The 17,485-nt window shown below is 39.5% G+C and overlaps 1 protein-coding gene across 1 annotated transcript in view; it reads left to right on the top strand.

The window, feature by feature from the left end:
• The first annotated feature begins 2,026 nt into the window (after window positions 1-2,026).
• Window positions 2,027-17,485, top strand: part of xpo4 (exportin 4) — a 71,777-nt gene continuing 56,318 nt past the window's right edge. Inside the window, exons 1-6 of the mRNA XM_071207006.1 lie at window positions 2,027-2,122; window positions 3,756-3,861; window positions 5,939-6,080; window positions 10,205-10,343; window positions 13,456-13,572; window positions 14,478-14,630. Of these exons, the coding sequence (XP_071063107.1) occupies window positions 2,030-2,122; window positions 3,756-3,861; window positions 5,939-6,080; window positions 10,205-10,343; window positions 13,456-13,572; window positions 14,478-14,630 (750 nt within the window). The 5' untranslated portion in view covers window positions 2,027-2,029. The remainder of the gene's footprint in view (window positions 2,123-3,755; window positions 3,862-5,938; window positions 6,081-10,204; window positions 10,344-13,455; window positions 13,573-14,477; window positions 14,631-17,485) is intronic.

Genomic DNA, 17,485 nt, shown 5'->3' on the forward strand with positions numbered 1-17,485 from the left:
CGCCAGGGACTGCAGTGCCAGACGTGTCCCCCTGCTTTAGCTAGTACATGTCCAGGCCCGTCTGAAGTCTGCTAGAGAGCATTTAGATGATCCAGAAGAGGATTGGGAGAATGTCATATAAAAACTCAACTAGACGTGTTTGGAGGAGAAAGAATGCTGAGTTGCATCCAAAGAACACCTACTGTGAAACATGGGGGTGGAAACATCATGCTTTGGGGCTGTTTTTCTGCAAAGGGACCAGGACGACTGATCCGTGTAAAGGAAAGAATGAATGGGGCCATGTATCGCGAGATTTTGAGTGACAACCTCCTTCCATCAGCAAGGGCATTGAAGATGAAACGTGGCTGGGTCTTTCAGCATGACAATGATCCCAAACACACCGCCCGGGCAACGAAGGAGTGGCTTCGTAAGAAGCATTTCAAGGTCCTGGAGTAGCCTAGCCAGTCTCCAGATCTCAACCCCATAGAAAATCTATGGAGGGAGTTGAAAGTCTGTGTTGCCCAGCGACAGCCCCAAAACATCACTGCTCTAGAGGAGATCTGCATGGAGGAATGGGCCAAAATACCAGCAACAGTGAAAACCTTGTGAAGACTTACACAAAACGTTTGACCTCTGTCATTGCCAACAAAGGGTATATAACAAAGTATTGAGATGAACTTTTGTTATTGACCAAATACTTATTTTCCACCATCATTTGCAAATAAATTCTTTAAAAATCAGACAATGTGATTTTCTGGATTTGTTTTTTTTGTCTCATTCTGCCTCTCATAGTTGAGGTATACCTAGGATGACAATTACAGGCCTCTCATATTTTTAAGTGGGAGAACTTGCACAATTGGTGGCTGACTAAATACTTTTTTGCCCCACTGTATGTGTATAGGTTCTGGGGCAGCATAGACAGGTGTTTTCTGTGTTAGAGTGTTACTCGCTACAGGGTGTAGTTTGAGGGTTTTTGACTCTGCAGACCGTTTACATGCAGAAAAACCTTCATAACACACAAGGGGACGGATAATAACGGGAGAAAGCATGACATGGGACCTTTAAGTATGAGGAGCCATTACAATGAATGGCTCTTCCTGAATATAAGAAATACTTAAGAAAATTCCCTTAAAGTTGTACTTAAGTCAATGCAATTTATTTCCACCACTGTCTATTTCTAGTATTTTAATTTTTAATGAATGAAAATGGACTTGAATTAAAACGAAGCAATACCACAGTGCATTGAACTAATGTGAAGTTTAATATTAGCATCAAATATATATCTGAAGTACCAAAAGTAAAAGTACTGTACTGGTAAAATGCTTTGTGTTGAATGTAATCACTTCTTACTTTGTACTGCTGAGTAGCTTTATCTATGCTAATACACAGTGGTGGAAGAAGTATTCAGATGCTTTAATTGAGTAAAAGTATACATTATAAGGAAGAGTCCTGCATTCAAAATCTTACTTAAGTAAGAGTACAAAAGGTATAACAAGTCAAAGTAATCATTGTGTAAAAAAAGGCCTTTATGTGTGTGTATAATTATGTGACATTTCTAGATAATATTGTTGTAGCAATGTTGTAAACAAACCAAAGGTCTGATTGACTTGTTGGTGAATTAAAGAGTTAGTAGTCCACTATTTTAATGTTTGTTAAAAGAAGCTAAAGCTGATGAATAAATGTAGTGGAGAAAAAATACATGATTTCTCCTTTAAATGTAGTGGAGTATACAAAGTAGCATACAATGGAAATACTCTAGTAAAGTAGCTCAAAATGGTACTTTAGTTGATCTAATGTTCTTAGTTACCTTCACCTCTGCTATTAATATAATACTTTGTTGATGTCTTTATATGTTGCATTTGCGTTGTGTAAAGCATTTTGAATCAGCTTCTTGCTGTAATAAACCTACCTTGCCTTTGTTGAAATACACGACCCTCTGCTGCCTGTACGCGCTCAGCCTGCACGCGGGTCGGGACTCGAACCCGCAACCTTTGGGTCTCTAAACCGCTTTGCCTGTTGCTTCAGACTGTAATCCCACAATGCAGAGCGCATGGCGCGTCATTGGAGAGGGACGAAAACGATGGCGGCGGTCGGTGCACCAGAAGTGATCACACAGCTGGAAAGCGCTGCCAAAGTTTTAATGGTGAGAAATATAACGTTGTTTCGGTGCTAAGATTTGGCCGGAAGAACACACATGTTTACTGTGTCGCGTGGAGTCCGACGGTTAGAGACGCGTGATGGTTATTCTCAGTTTGTACGCTTAATTCTGTTGGTGAATGTGTTCCCGGGGAGAAACGCAGTGTGAGCGATGCGTGGCGCCTTCCCTATCCCTCTTCTTGTCTCCATCCCGCAAAAAATCCCAACATTTCCCCCCTTTGTTCCTCAAAATCATCCCTTATTTCATAAAAAAACACCAGTCTAAAATATCCTTCCGCGTTAGAGCACTTTCTAGAAACTTTAAGTTTTATATTCCCCTCTGTTTGGAGCATCTCGGTGCTGTTGCTTTAGCTTCACCTGTAACATTACCCCCATTAAACTCTGATGTATATACAATATTTACCCATTTTCCTCCTCTTTAAACTCCCTCCAGCCTAATTACATCCCTCACACACCAGCTACAGCGGCTAACCATGTGTATGTCATGAGTCTGCAATGGATACATGAGCTAGCTACAGCCTCTTCTTGCTTTCTGCCATTTTGAGTTCTGTTATGTTCTTTAAAGTACATTTCTGCCTCCCGTTTTTTTAAACATACTCTCCGAGACAATCTGTTTGTTTAAAGAACATTAGTTGATCACATATGTGCTCTCTGTGCACATGTTAGTCAGCAGGTGTCTACTGAATGGATGGCTAGCAATGTCTGGCATTGTGGATCCAGATATATTCATTTTAGTGTTCATATTATCCACGATATTCATAGATTTCCCTACTGCACAGGTGCAAAACATACCTGTAATTTATCATACCTACACATACATCATAATATACATTTGTGGACATTGTTAAATATGAAACTAGCTACTTGTTCAAAAGTTTTCTGACTGGATGTTATTCATATCATGGCAATATTTTCTATTAATTGTCTTTTCTGGCGTTATTTTAGGGGCAGTCAGCCATTCTTGATCATGTGTTAATTTACCAGAAGTGTGACAAGAAGTTGTATAATGTTGTTGTTTTCTGTACAAGGCATTTGATGGTGGATAGAATGATTAGTTGTACTGTATATTGCATTATATTGAGGGATGTTTGTAGTTTAGTAGACCCCCATTGATATAGCAAGTATAATGCAATAGCAGTTACAGTTAACAGAATAGTAACATGCAGGTCTCTGCTGAAGCCAAATGCCCCATCTCACATTGTTAATAAAAGTAAAAAGTCGTATCGAAAATCATTCAGAAAACACAAAGCTAATACATCCTAAGGATCTTTGTTCTCTATTGTAGTTTGGGTTTCCTTGACATCTTTGTTGTAAACATATCAACATACAGTATGTCACATTAAATAGTGTCTTCACTATGAACATTCAAATAATTAATTATTATTACTCAAACCTACACTTTTCTTATTGCTTAATAATTGCAATATTTCATTTAATTCATTTCCCCTCTATTAGCACTGTGGTAACACTTCTATTTCATTTTAAAGAGATTTTAACTCTTTCAAATCTAGAATATGAACTTGAATTTGATTTTCTGCAAAGTGCGAAAGACAGAACATGGTTTAATAAACAAAAAGTCTTGTCTATAAATACTATTTTTTTGTTTTGTTTGTTTCCAGGCACCGCCTTCCATGGTCAGCACAGAACAGAGACAGCATGCCGAACACATCTTCCTCTCCTTCAGGAAATCCAAATCACCTTTTGCCATCTGCAAGCACATCCTAGGTAACTGTTGACGGAAATCATTTTTCTGCATAGTCTGAATTTATGCAGAAAATGTACATTATTTTTATTTTCATAGATCTGAGGATTGTTATGTACCTACAATTGTTTAAGGCAGAGGTGTCAAACTCAAGGCCCGTGGGCCAAATCCGGCCCCCGACTTCATTTTATTGGGCCCTCAAGAGCTTGCAAAAAATTCAATACGTTTATTATACGGTCTCATGCCACTTTACAGAAGCACGATGTCCATACACTACATGGGTGTTTCTCAATGTCGAGTAAAGCTGCTCCAGAGCCACTATTTCAAGCATACTACGTCATCGTGTGCCGCCGAAGGACTGTTCCAATGTCCAGTATACTTGGAATTCTACCGAGCCCGGCGTACTTCGTAGCGAGAAATTTCGAGGCTGCACATGTGTAGACTCCGCGGTCTTAAAATCCCCACAATGCTTTGCGTACGGACCAATTTCCCCAAATCTGTGGCGGAAAATGTAACGCTCATATGACGCACACTTGCTCGCCTGTTCCACTCTTCGTTTTCCGAATGCCATGAAGTATTCTTGCCTCGCTTCGGAAGCAAGTGACTCGGACGACATGTGCTACCAAGCAAGCGTACTCGACATTGAGAAATACCCCCAGTCCCACAATGCATCTCATTTTGTGACATGCGCACTGAAGAGACTTGCAATTATTTTTAATTATTTGCCCTAGATTTCTGCTCTCAGACGTAGTTAATTATGAAGTTATTACCCTCTCCGATAATAATCCAATGCAGAGGCAATAATGTAATATAAAACATTATTTTATATATATTTCTATAGTCTTAAAGTTACAACCGGCCCTTTGAGTGCAACCTTAATGCTGATGTGGCCCGCAATGAAATTGAGTTTGACGCCCCTGGGTTAAGGGGAGGAAGGTGTTGTATATTTTCGTATGGGCACCTTTTTTATATTTGCATTCTTTGGTACTTTGTATTTCAACTGCTACTCACCAATTTACCTCAGGATTTATAATATTCTGTCTAATGTGTTTCTACAGACCGAAGAAAGCTATTATTTATTGTGTCCGCCAAAAGCTGATGCTTCTAATCTAATGTACAAGTTAGGAAAGGAACATTTATAACGGTACAGTGTCTATTTGACCCAATAAACCTGCAACTGGGTGAATGTTACATGTTGCTGTTTGCATTATAATCATATTATGTTTACGAGTAATACCATGTACCTAACTAATTCTAGCCTGCCTTATTTTGATCATCAAACTGTCATTTAACATCAATTTATGTTTAAAAACTTATTTATTTTTACATAAACTGGGACAGCACATTTGTTTAAATTAATTGTTGATTCATTACATTACATTTAATTTAGCTGACGCTTTTATCCAAAGCGACTTACAATGACCAATTACAGGGACATTCTCCCTGGAGTAACTAAGGACTAAGTGCCTTACTCAAGGGCACACTAGTGGTGGTGTTCCTGGCAGGATTTGAACTCACAACCTTCCGATCTTCAGCCCACCTCACTATCCATTAGGCCAGTGATTCTCAAACTGTTTTTAATAATGTACCCCCTTGGAAACAAATATTCAGCCAATTACCCCCTGATCAGCGCAAAAACTATTTGTTAGGGGGAAAAAGCCTATATAAAGAGGTACAGTACAGCGCTGCACCATCGGTAACTCTGGTGTATTAATATAAAACCCACACTGCTCAAACTTTGATACTTTTCCTAAAATTGGTATATTTATCTATCTATTTTTTTTCTTTCATTAACATAAAATATATCTCACGTACCCCCTGCAGTACCCCAACGTACCCCTAGGGGTCCGTGTACCCCCATTTGAGAACCACTGCATTAGACCACCACTATTAACAATAACATCTTAATGTTTTTATTGTACCATACCACCTTTAGTCTGGGGTTTCAAACAGTTTTCACATTAAATATATTTAAATTGCCTTTTAGTTTGGTGCCTAAGTAAGTGTACTGACTCACGATGTATAAATTGAGTTTCTCCAACTGAAGTCTTGTTTTTTCTCTATCACCATTCACCTTCTTTGTATTTCTCTCCTCTCCAGAGACCAGTAAGGTGGACTATGTTCTGTTCCAGGCGGCCACAGCCGTCATGGAGGCGGTGGTGCGGGAGTGGATCCTTCTGGAGAAGAGCAGCATCGAGTCGCTGCGGGCCTTCCTCCTCACCTACGTCCTGCAGAGACCCAAGTAAGAGAGAAGGAAAGGGGCATCAATATACCCAAGTAAGAGAGAAGGAAAGGGGCATCAATAGACCCAAGTAAGAGAGAAGAAGGAAAGGGGCATCAATAGACCCAAGTAAGAGAGAAGGAAAGGGGCATCAATAGACCCAAGTAAGAGAGAAGGAAAGGGGCATCAATAGACCCAAGTAAGAGAAGAAGGAAAGGGGCATCAATAGACCCAAGTAAGAGAGAAGGAAAGGGGCATCAATAGACCCAAGTATGAGAGAAGGAAAGGGGCATCAATAGACCCAAGTAAGAGAAGAAGGAAAGGGGCATCAATAGACCCAAGTATGAGAGAAGGAAAGGGGCATCAATAGACCCAAGTAAGAGAAGAAGGAAAGGGGCATCAATAGACCCAAGTAAGAAAGAAGGAAAGGGGCATCAATAGACCCAAGTAAGAGAAGAAGGAAAGGGGCATCAATAGACCCAAGTAAGAGAGAAGGAAAGGGGCATCAATAGACCCAAGTATGAGAGAAGGAAAGGGGCATCATTAAACTTGTGTGTGTCTCTTATTAAGTATGCAAAACGTTTATAGAGCTGTGGCGGTTCGTACAGTTATTGATAGACCTCTTTTCCTCCTACATAAGTCTGAGGCACAGAAAATGATGGAATCCAACAATTATTTCAAATCCCAAAATAAATGATGATCTTTATTTATTATAAGTAGTACTAAATATAATGTAAGAACATACCAGAGTTTCCGTTAGCCGGTAATTACCTGACTTTGACCGGTAAAATATGCTGAAGACCAGCAAATCTAAATCTCACCAGTCAAAATGTCCAGTCAAAATAATTTCCCCTAAGGCAAGGCAAGTTTATTTATATAGCACCTTTCAACACAAGGCAATTCAGAGTGCTTTACAAAAAATGAAAGACATTAAGAAAATGGCATTTAAAACCAGTCATTAAAAAGAAAATGGCATTTAAAACCAGTCATTAAAAAGAAAATGGCATTTAAAACCAGTCATTAAAAAGAAAATGGCATTTAAAACCAGTCATTAAAAAGAAAATGGCATTTAAAACCAGTCATTAAAAAGAAAATGGCATTTAAAACCAGTCATTAAAAAGAAAAGATAATAAAATAAACATTAAAAGAAAAAATACATGGATGAAAGTTACAGTGCAGTTTAAGATATGAATAGTTCAATTAAAAGCAGCGACAAAAAGAAAAGTCTTCAACCTGGATTTAAAAGTAGTAAGAGTTGCAGCGGACCTGCAGGTTTCTGGGAGTTTGTTCCAGATATTTGGAGCATAATAACTGAACGCTGCTTTACCATGTTTAGTTCTGACTCTGGGGACAGAAAGCTGACCAGTCCCTGAAGACCTGAGAGATCTGGATGGTTCATAATTTAGCAGGAGGTCAGAAATGTATTTTGGGCCTAAACCATTCAGTGCTTTATAAACCAGCAGCAATATTTAGAAATCTATTCTTTGACACACAGGAAGCCAGTGTAAAGACTTCAGAACAGGAGTGATGTGATCCACTTTCTTAGTGTCAGTGAGGACTCGAGCAGTGGCGTTCTGCTGCTGATAGTAGGCTGATTTAGTAACTGTTTTAATGTGACTGTTGAAACTAAGATCAGAGTCCATGACTACATCTAGATTTCTGGCTTTATCTGTTGTTTTGAACATAATCTTTGTTAAATTGGAGAAAGTTCTGACACATCCAGTCATTGATTTGTTCAATGCACTTACTCAGTGTTTGAATTGGAGCATAGTCTCCTGGTGAAATTGTTACGTACATTTGTGTGTCATCCGCATAGCTATGGTAACTTATTTTGTTGTTTTTCATTATCTGAGCCAGTGGTAGCATGTAGATGTTAAAGAGAAGAGGCCCCAAGATGGAGCCTTGAGGTACCCCACATGTCATATTTGTCAACTCAGATGTGTATGTACCTATAGAAACAAAGTTGTTTCTGTCCTTTAAGTAGGATTCAAACCAATTTAGAACTGTTTCCGAAAGTCCCACCCAGTTTTCCAGTCGGTCTAGTAATATGCTGTGGTCAACAGTGTCAAACGCAGCACTGAGATCTAATAATACTAACACTGAAGTTCTGCCACTGTCTGTGTTTAAGTGGATGTCATTAAAGACCTTTACAAGAGCAGTCTCAGTGCTGTGGTTTGGACGAAAGCCTGACTGGAACACATCAAAACAGTTATTCAAATGCAAGAAATTACTCTTCTTAGCACAATACCGCATCAGTTGTGCCACTTATGTGACAGACAAGAAGAGTGTGTGACGGACAAGAAGAGTATGTGACGGACAAGAAGAGTATGTGACAGACAAGAAGAGTGTGTGACGGACAAGAAGAGTATGTGACGGACAAGAAGAGTATGTGACAGACAAGAAGAGTGTGTGACGGACAAGAAGAGTGTGTGACGGACAAGAAGAGTATGTGACGGACAAGAAGAGTATGTGACAGACAAGAAGAGTGTGTGACGGACAAGAAGAGTATGTGACAGACAAGAAGAGTGTGTGACGGACAAGAAGAGTGTGTGACGGACAAGAAGAGTGTGTGACAGACAAGAAGAGTGTGTGACGGACAAGAAGAGTATGTGACAGACAAGAAGAGTGTGTGACGGACAAGAAGAGTGTGTGACGGACAAGAAGAGTGTGTGACGGACAAGAAGAGTGTGTGACGGACAAGAAGAGTGTGTGACGGACAAGAAGAGTGTGTGACGGACAAGAAGAGTATGTGACAGACAAGAAGAGTGTGTGACGGACAAGAAGAGTGTGTGACAGACAAGAATAGTCAACTCTAATGTCTAACACTTAATGTGGAGAAAGAGATGTCCTGTATGGGTTGATTGTGCGTTGATCTGTTGGTAATGCCTCGGGGTTCCGGTGGGCATGTAAACAAATGCATAATGCTGCGCTATACTTTGTGGCCTCACCCGGTTGCATAGCGACGCTTATTGTTTAGGTGTCTTGATAAGCAGGTAGTCATATCATTAGCTAGATCTGATCGATATGGACATAAACGCGAGTAAAGTCTAATCTGACGGGAGAGAGAGATCAGCTGCTGCTTACGAGTCGACACGCAGCTCTGCATGATCACCTGCAGCGGTGAGCGGAGCTACACACACACTTCAGATTAGAATATCACACGTAGCTATTTTAATGACCGCTCTAACTACCGTAACTAGTTATAGATATGTTTAGTTTTACTGTCGGGTCACTCATTACTGGATCCGCGAGCTGCATGAAACTGACGGGCTGTCAGGAGAGAGTGCTCCGTGTATTATTCCCGTGTTATTGTAAATTACTGAACACGTTTGAATAGTTAATCTACTATAGTTAGTTTGTTTAATATCGAATAATATCAATTTGTTTTAAAGCTCAATAAATAACAAAGAAGACCTTTGACTGGCACTTTTCAAATGTTGTCCGGAAGATTTAAAGGTCACCTATCATGCTATTTTTAGGCAATAGCATAAGTCTCAGATATATACAAATATATAAAAAACATGTCTATGAAGTGTTTTGCTCAAAATACCAAACAGATCACCCATTCTAGCCATGCCTCATATCCCTCTATTTCACTTCCTATTTCAAAAGTGCTGATTTAGGATATAAAGCTTTAAAAAAAATGATAGGTTGCATGATAGGTCCCCTTTAAACTTTAACGTGTTGACCGGCAAAAAATAATTCTAACAGAAACTCTGATACATACAAAGTATTTAAATTATTTATTTTGTCAATTGTTTCTTCAAATGATGCTATCTCTGTCATTCCTTCAAATTACAAGATTTATGAGCATTTATTTTCTTGTGTCTGCTGGTAAAAAAACAGCAGAGAAGAAGAGTATGGCTGATTTCATATGTACAAGTTACATAAACTAAGGTTACAAAAGCTAGATGGATTGTTGTTTTCTTTTGTTTGAGTCTGATCATGAAAAAAAGAGACCACAAAAATGCAATAACTGTTCCAAAGAAAACACGCTGCAGCTGGGATTGAACCCTCAGTCACAACATGTCACTTTCCCTTCTCTTCTCAGACTCGGCTGATGGCCAGTGTTGTTGCACGGACTCTGAGTTCCTCTGGATCAGAGCATTGATTTTATATTGAACCTCCTCTCTGTTTCCCTCCAGCCTGCAGAAGTATGTCCGTGAGCAGATCCTTCTGGCGGTGGCGGTCATCGTGAAGAGAGGCTCTCTGGACAAAAGCATCAACTGTAAAAGCATCTTTCTCGAGGTCGGACAGCTCATCAGCAGCGGGAACACCACCGTGGTGAGAGAGATCACACATGCATCAGTGATAATGTATTTCAATAGATTAGTGACAATCATTGTTCACAGAGCTGTACCAGATAGGATTGAAGGCTTTTCTTTTGCACAGTGTCAGATAAAGATTAGGCTAAGCTTGTAATATTGGTTTTACTCTATTGAATTAGATTTCAATGATGGCAGCAGTGGATTTTATCCGAGACGTTTGACATTATTAATAACTTAAAGGTGGGGTAGGTGATTCCCTTCAGAAACACTTTTTGTTATATTCCATGGAATGCTCTTAACATCCCGATAGCAATGAATACATGAAATGCTTTGACAATAAATACATTAAAAAATGTCATCTGTGGAAGCCGTGGCGCTGTAAAAAGCACGACAAATCATCTGAGCTGGCCCGGCTAAAGTAACTGGATGGCCTACCTGCCGGTCAGCCTTCCATCTCGTGCCCTCATTGGTCATGTGCGCGTTCGTGTGTGTTGGAGGAGGGGCTCTGTGAGGAAGGGGCAGATTTTTTCCGGCTATGTACTTTCAAATTGTAGCGCACTCGAGCTGGTTTCTCCATTCTTACCTACCCCACCTTTAAGAGCCTTGTAAAGTCCCAAATTCAACATGGCAAAAATATAGATCTAATAATTTCAAAATTCACTTACTTAAAAGAAAAAAAACAGTATTTTTCCTAAATCCAAATTGGCATTTGTAAAAATGTTTGTAAAACTACATTGGCTTGACTAGGTGTCACGAGGTTGCTCTTTATTTAAAAACAAACTGGACATCTCCTCTCAATCCAGTAGGTGGCAGCATTTAATTTGTTTCCCCAACTATACCCAGAACTAGAAAAGGACAAGCATGCACAAACCCAGCCGGAGGAAGTGATCAGGGAAAAAGCCATTAACTATATTTTACAAATGTGACTTTCAAAATAGAATGCACTCATTTTGAAAGACCTGTTCAAAGTCAACACTTAATATGGGTGAGTGAGCTGCTTTTCTTTTTTTTAAACTTAGATTTTATTATTTTCATGAACTACAATAAAACAAAAGTAGTGTCAGAGAGGTTAACAAAGATATACCATAGACCAGGGGTCTTCAACTAAAATTCAACGAGGTCCAGTTAGAGAAAATGTCCCCATGCAAAGGTCCGGAACATCAAAATGTCTAAGTTACTTCATGAATTAGTGTGATATATATTGAAGTGACCTGTAGCTTTATCAACGTCTGCATAATCAACAACTGACTGCCAATCAAATAAAGAAAGTACAATTAAAAAAACAACAATATTTATTGTCAATTAACATTAAATACTGTGGATATGTGTAATGTTCCTCTTGGGCTGCATTTACAAATAAAATAGAGAAAATAAATAAAATAGCTTTTGAAAATATGTACATCTTAAAAGTGCTTAATTTTAGATAAATCAAATAAAGTGTAGCAGCAGCTTGAGTTTCCCTTTTTCTTTGTTACCCATTTCACATCATGACTTAACAGTTTCAGCCGATTATAGAACAATATCAGTCTTTACACATCATAACAATTTAACAGTTTCAAAGTTTCTCTTTCTTTCCCTCTTATATTGCAGTCCCCCACTCACTTTTTTAAAATTCAGTGTGAGAATTGAGCTGGAGCTTTTCCTGCCAGGAGTTTGTAAATCTGGGCTGATCATCGAGTCAAGTTGTACTTTTTACAGTATTACGGCTTCTACAGAGGACATTTTTTTATGGATTTTTTGTCAAAGCACTTCAGATATTCATTGCTATCGGGATGTTAAGAGCATTCCATGGATTATAACAAAAAGTGTATCTCGAGCCGGTTTCTGAAACTTACCTACCCCACCTTTAAGTTAAAAATCAAGGGTTTTTATTATTATTTACAGCAGGGGTGGGGAACCTTTTTCCTTTCAATTTTTACAACATCCTCCGAGGGTCGTACAAATGATTGAACTCAACCTTTGCTTAAAATATTGAAGTTAAAAGCATCAATCTGGTACACTTTGAGAGCAACATTAAGAGATCTATGGATACATCTCTCAACATCCATATGAAACAGAACTGTAAGCATATTTTTCTTTTTGGATATTTTACAAATCACTCCCCTTTTAAACTCTATTCTTGTTATTTTTAACAACTTTTTTGTTACTGTCATATAGTATTTTATACCAGTTTTTCCTTTAGTCTCATTAATAACTATAATGATCATATCAAGGTGTGCCTTAACCTCACTGAGCTGAGGTTATTTAAGCCTCTCAACATCTAGCTCTCTTCCACCTGGTTGTAGAAAAGAAAACATTGTTAGCATAGCTAGCTAACCAGATGCTAATAACAACAGATCGCCACTGTGTTTACAACTAAAGACACAGCCACGCAAACACTGCGGCATGTGTACCGCTCCTTATGGATTATTATCCTTATATGCAATATTTTAAGGGCTGGAGCGGCGTTCCGGTGCTCAGCACTCCTTTCAGACGAGACATAAACCACGTGAATACACGGAAGACACGTTACGCTCGTGTTGTGTTCAAGGAACCTGTCCTTGGCAAGGAAAAACACTACTCGCTTGTTTAATTATTTTTGCGGTCTAGATTTCTTCTTCTTTTGTGAAGTGAGAAGTTGTCCGTCAGTCGGACTGACAGGCGGACTCCCTCCCCCAAAACGAAAACTCTCAGGTTCTCAACGAATTACACAAGTCACCCAAATCAGCGTTAAAAAAGAGGGAGGCGCCGAAAAATCCCGTATTAATGTATTGATTATAGCTCCGGGTCCGTATAGGTCGGCGTCGGCGTCTAGGTCCGGATCCGGACCGCGGTCCGCCTGTTGCTGACCCCTGCCATAGACCATGTCTGGGTTCGGATCAATAGTGGCTCAGTGAGGGGTCTTATAGCTAGTCCATTTAAACAGTTTCTTTTAAACCCTGATTGTTGAGTTGGCTGCTTTTCAATTTATTTTAGATTAATAAAATGGGAGTGTGTGTACTGTCCTTTTTAAAACAGTTCCCAGTTATAGTGGATGAGTGTGGTGTCCAGGTTAGTTGTAGTTTCTTGCTCAATGCTTGTGATATGTTTTAAAATAGCTGCCATGTATGGAATAAATAAATAAATGATAACACCTCCCTCTGATGCAGCAAACCCTGGCCTGCTCCATCCTCACCGCTCTGCTCAGCGAGTTCTCCAGCTCCAGCAAGACCAGCAGCATCGGCCTCAGCATGGAGTTCCACGGCAGCGTCAAGAGGCTCTTCCAGGTCTGATCTTCAGTTCCTGTTCTGCTTTTCACCTCTAGCAAAAAGCTGTTATAGGTTCTGTTTGAAAAGTATCACTCGTCACCGGCTTGAGCTTCAATAATCAGGATCCATGTATCTATTATCCTCTCAAGAATGGAAGTAGCCATCACATACAGAGCATTTGGTACAACTAGTTCCTGAGCAGTGTCCTTCACATGCTGATATACAAGAGAGGGAGTTACACAGTCACAAGATGGAGGAATACCGGTTCTTGTAGGTAATCATACATCCTGTCACGAACACAATACTGACTTTTTTCTCAAAATGCTGACTTTTTCTCAAAATCCAGACTTTTTCCTCAAAATCTAAAAATCCAGACTTTTTCTCAAAAATTCAGACGTACTTTCAAAATTCTGACTTTTTCTCAAAAACCTCAAAATTCTGACTTTTTCTCTAAATCCATCTATTATCCTCTCAAGAATGGAAGTAGTCATCACATACAAAGCATCAACTAGTTCCTGAGCAGTGTCCTTCACATGCTGATATCCAAGAGAGGGAGTCACACAGTCACAAGATGGAGGAATAGAAAGCAGTCTTCGATGTTTAGTTCAGATTAGAGCCACGTCAGAAATGAGCATGCTTGGTATATGTCTATCTCCATAGAGGCTGAATCATCATGTTAATCTATTTAGTTTATTATTCAACCTTTAAGGGTAACATGTCTGCAGCACTCTTTTCATTACTGAACCTAATTAAAGTGATAATTCACTTTAATTAGAAAACACAGGAAAATCGAATCTGGGTCTAGAAATACCCTTAAATTCGCCTTTAAAGGAAAATCATTGTTATTCATTCCTTTTCTCCGATTTCTTTTATGCATCACTTTTGATCCTGAATTCCTCCATCTTCCCCCCCCCCCCCTCCAGGAAGAAGGCCTGCGTCAGATCTTCATGTTGACCATGGAGGTGCTGCAGGAGTTCAGCCGCAGAGAGAACCTCAACGCTCAGATGTCGTCCGTCTTCCAGCGCTACCTCGCTCTGGCCAACCAGGTCCTCTGCTGGAACTTCCTGCCACCCAATCATATCCTTTCTTTGTCAGAGGCTGACCGTTTCTAGATCTGGGCTCTTAATTCTGCAAAAAGTATGTCGAGGAAAAACAGGTCAGTCCCAGTTTTCCTCATAACTACACTGTATGTGCAGTTTATGGCTTTCCACTTGACATGGTGGGATATTTGTTTAAAAAAAAGCATGTTGTTGTTGAGTAAATACGCTTATATGGGCACAGAATAACATTTCAAACTCAGACAATGTCAGTGGTTTTATATTTGTAGTTTAAGCCATCAGCTTTTATTGGTTTGAGATTTTATGAAACTATTTAATTCCTGAAATCTGCCACAATGATACTCACTTCTCCAGCAGAATTGAGTTAGTGTACTATGATGAATCGAAACTTCTTATCAACTTAAAGGTGGGGTAGGTAAGAATGGAGAAAGCTGCTCGAGAGCGCTAGAATTTGAAAGTACGCAGCCGAAAGAAATCTGCCCCTTCCTCACAGAGCCCCTCCTCCAACACACACGAACGCGCACATGACCAATGAGGGCACGAGATAAGTTTGTGCCCAGATGGAAGGCTGACAGGCAGGTAGGCCGTCCAGTTACTTTAGCCGGGCCGGCTCAGATGATTGGTCGTGCTTTTTACAGCGCCACGGCTTCCAGAGATGATGTTTCTGTTATGTATTTATTGTCAAAGCATTTAATGTATTCATATCGGGATGTTAAGAGCATTCCATGGAATATAACAAGTGTTTCTGAAGGGAATCACCTACCCACCTTTAATAATAGGTAAAACCCAATTTGGTGTTTGACTTTGTTGAAGGGAACTTTTAATCTCATTTAATCATCGCACCGCTTGTTTTGCTTTTTGTAAAGCATCTCCCAAAGTTGATGGCTAAAATTACAAAAATATAGTTTTAAAAAAGTGAAATAGTGCAATAAGAGTCTATATGCAAGTTATTGAAATAGGATATATAGGTAAATAGAAACATAATTTTTAAGTAGCAGCCAGATGAATATTAGGGATGTTGTTTCAGCTGTTCAGGTGTTTAACAGTCGTATTGCCTGTGGGATGAAACTGTCCCTGCGTCTGGACAGAGGCAGAAAGAGAAAGTAATTGTCCTTACATTTAAAAGAAAAGCTGCCGATTATAGTTTGTAAGAAGAAGTAGAAGTTTCCTCTTATCTGTAGTATCTTGGGTTTTTGGGTTTGTCTCCTTGTAATATCTGTATCTATTCAAAACAGTTGCATATATCCACTCACATGAGTATGCATTGTCTCTATTCTAGCAAGCTGTGCTGTGTGTGTGGCTCTGCAAATATGTCATACTGAGAAATGCATATCTGACCCTCAGTTTTGCTTTGTAGTGGGAGGCACATACACACATTATCTTTGCAGTTGGTCGCATTGTTGAGCGAACTTAGGCACTTAGTGTGTGTGTCTGTACGAATATTTGTGTGTGTGTGTACGGGCTTATTACCGCCTTAATCCAACCAGCCTGTCTGAGGGGATTCTGAGTGGCGCTTTGCTGCTGCCAGCCTGGGCCATGTATCACTTTCAAAGAGGTGTCTGTGGGTCCATCTCCGTATCACCCCCCCCCCCCCCCCCTCGCCTCAGCTTGTTCAGGCTCCCCTCGGTATGCCTGGCACGCTGTGTTCGATATGTGTGTGTTATCAAAGACACATTTCTTAGTCCTGTGTCTTTGCTGTTAGCCCATTTGTATACATCAGTTTTATTTTTGTGTTGGATGTGTGCTGTGGATGCAGACAGCAGAGCAGTTACTGCACACGTCAGGGACCTTTCAGGTTGTGGTAAACATACAATAGATACTTAATATTATATATCATTGTAGATGCCAAAATGCTTATTTAGCTGTTGTTTTTAATTGTTCTATTGTTCTCATTATTTGTTCATAATTGTTCACCTTTTGTCACATGGGTGTAATTTATTGCATTGAGTGCACTTAGTGTATGTTTGGGTGTGTGGAAAGAGGGTGAGCTTGGTTCAGACATTTTCTGCTGACCGTACCTTTCTACTTTAATTATTGTTTGTTTTATTTCTTCATTCAACATCGTTTAACGCTTAACTTCGTTACGGACAGAGATGAGATGATTAGTAATTTTGTCGCTACAATCTTTACATACGTTTCTAGATGTCCTATCATTCAGTATTGAAACATTAGCTTGCGTAGCATAAGTGATGTGATTTATATTAATCAAGATTGCAGTACCAAGTTTACTTTTCATTTAATATGTCGGGGAGTATAAATACTTTATGCTAGTTTTTGGATGGCAGGATTATTTTTGCATTAATGTGAGGAAATGGCTGGATTTTTCATTTTGGATTAGTCCAAAAAAAATCCCAGAATATATACTATACCACCTGAGCAACACGTTAATATCAGTCAACGTTTTTGTTTCCAATGGAGCGGGTTGTTCGTGTGAAGTGTCTCGTTCTGTTACAAATGTTCTCCACGAATGAAACATGAATGACTTATGTTTCATTCGTGGTTAACATTAAGAGAGAACATTTGTATCACTCATTTCAATTTGGAGCGGATCCCAATCACAAGGCGGACACATGGAGTTGACCATAACCACATCGTTCCACCACATTTAATTTAAATCAGTGCTGTAGTTTTTTCCGTAATTCTGCTGACAGAGCGAGCAGGGAAATCGTAAAATTGCAAATGAAATTGGTATTTCTCTTGTTTCTTTACAATGATGGTGTCACACCATAGAAAGAGCATATCATAGCTAAAATCGAGTGGCATTCTCCTTGAAACTCCGTGTGCACGTGAGAGTCCATAAAGCCGAGCAGTGTGCGGGCTGCTGTTTGGAAAGAGAACAGATTGATGAAGTCCGCTGGGAGCCTGAATGAGTT

Source organism: Pseudochaenichthys georgianus, chromosome 21 (genome assembly GCF_902827115.2).
Source record: "Pseudochaenichthys georgianus chromosome 21, fPseGeo1.2, whole genome shotgun sequence".
Lineage (NCBI taxonomy): Eukaryota > Metazoa > Chordata > Actinopteri > Perciformes > Channichthyidae > Pseudochaenichthys > Pseudochaenichthys georgianus.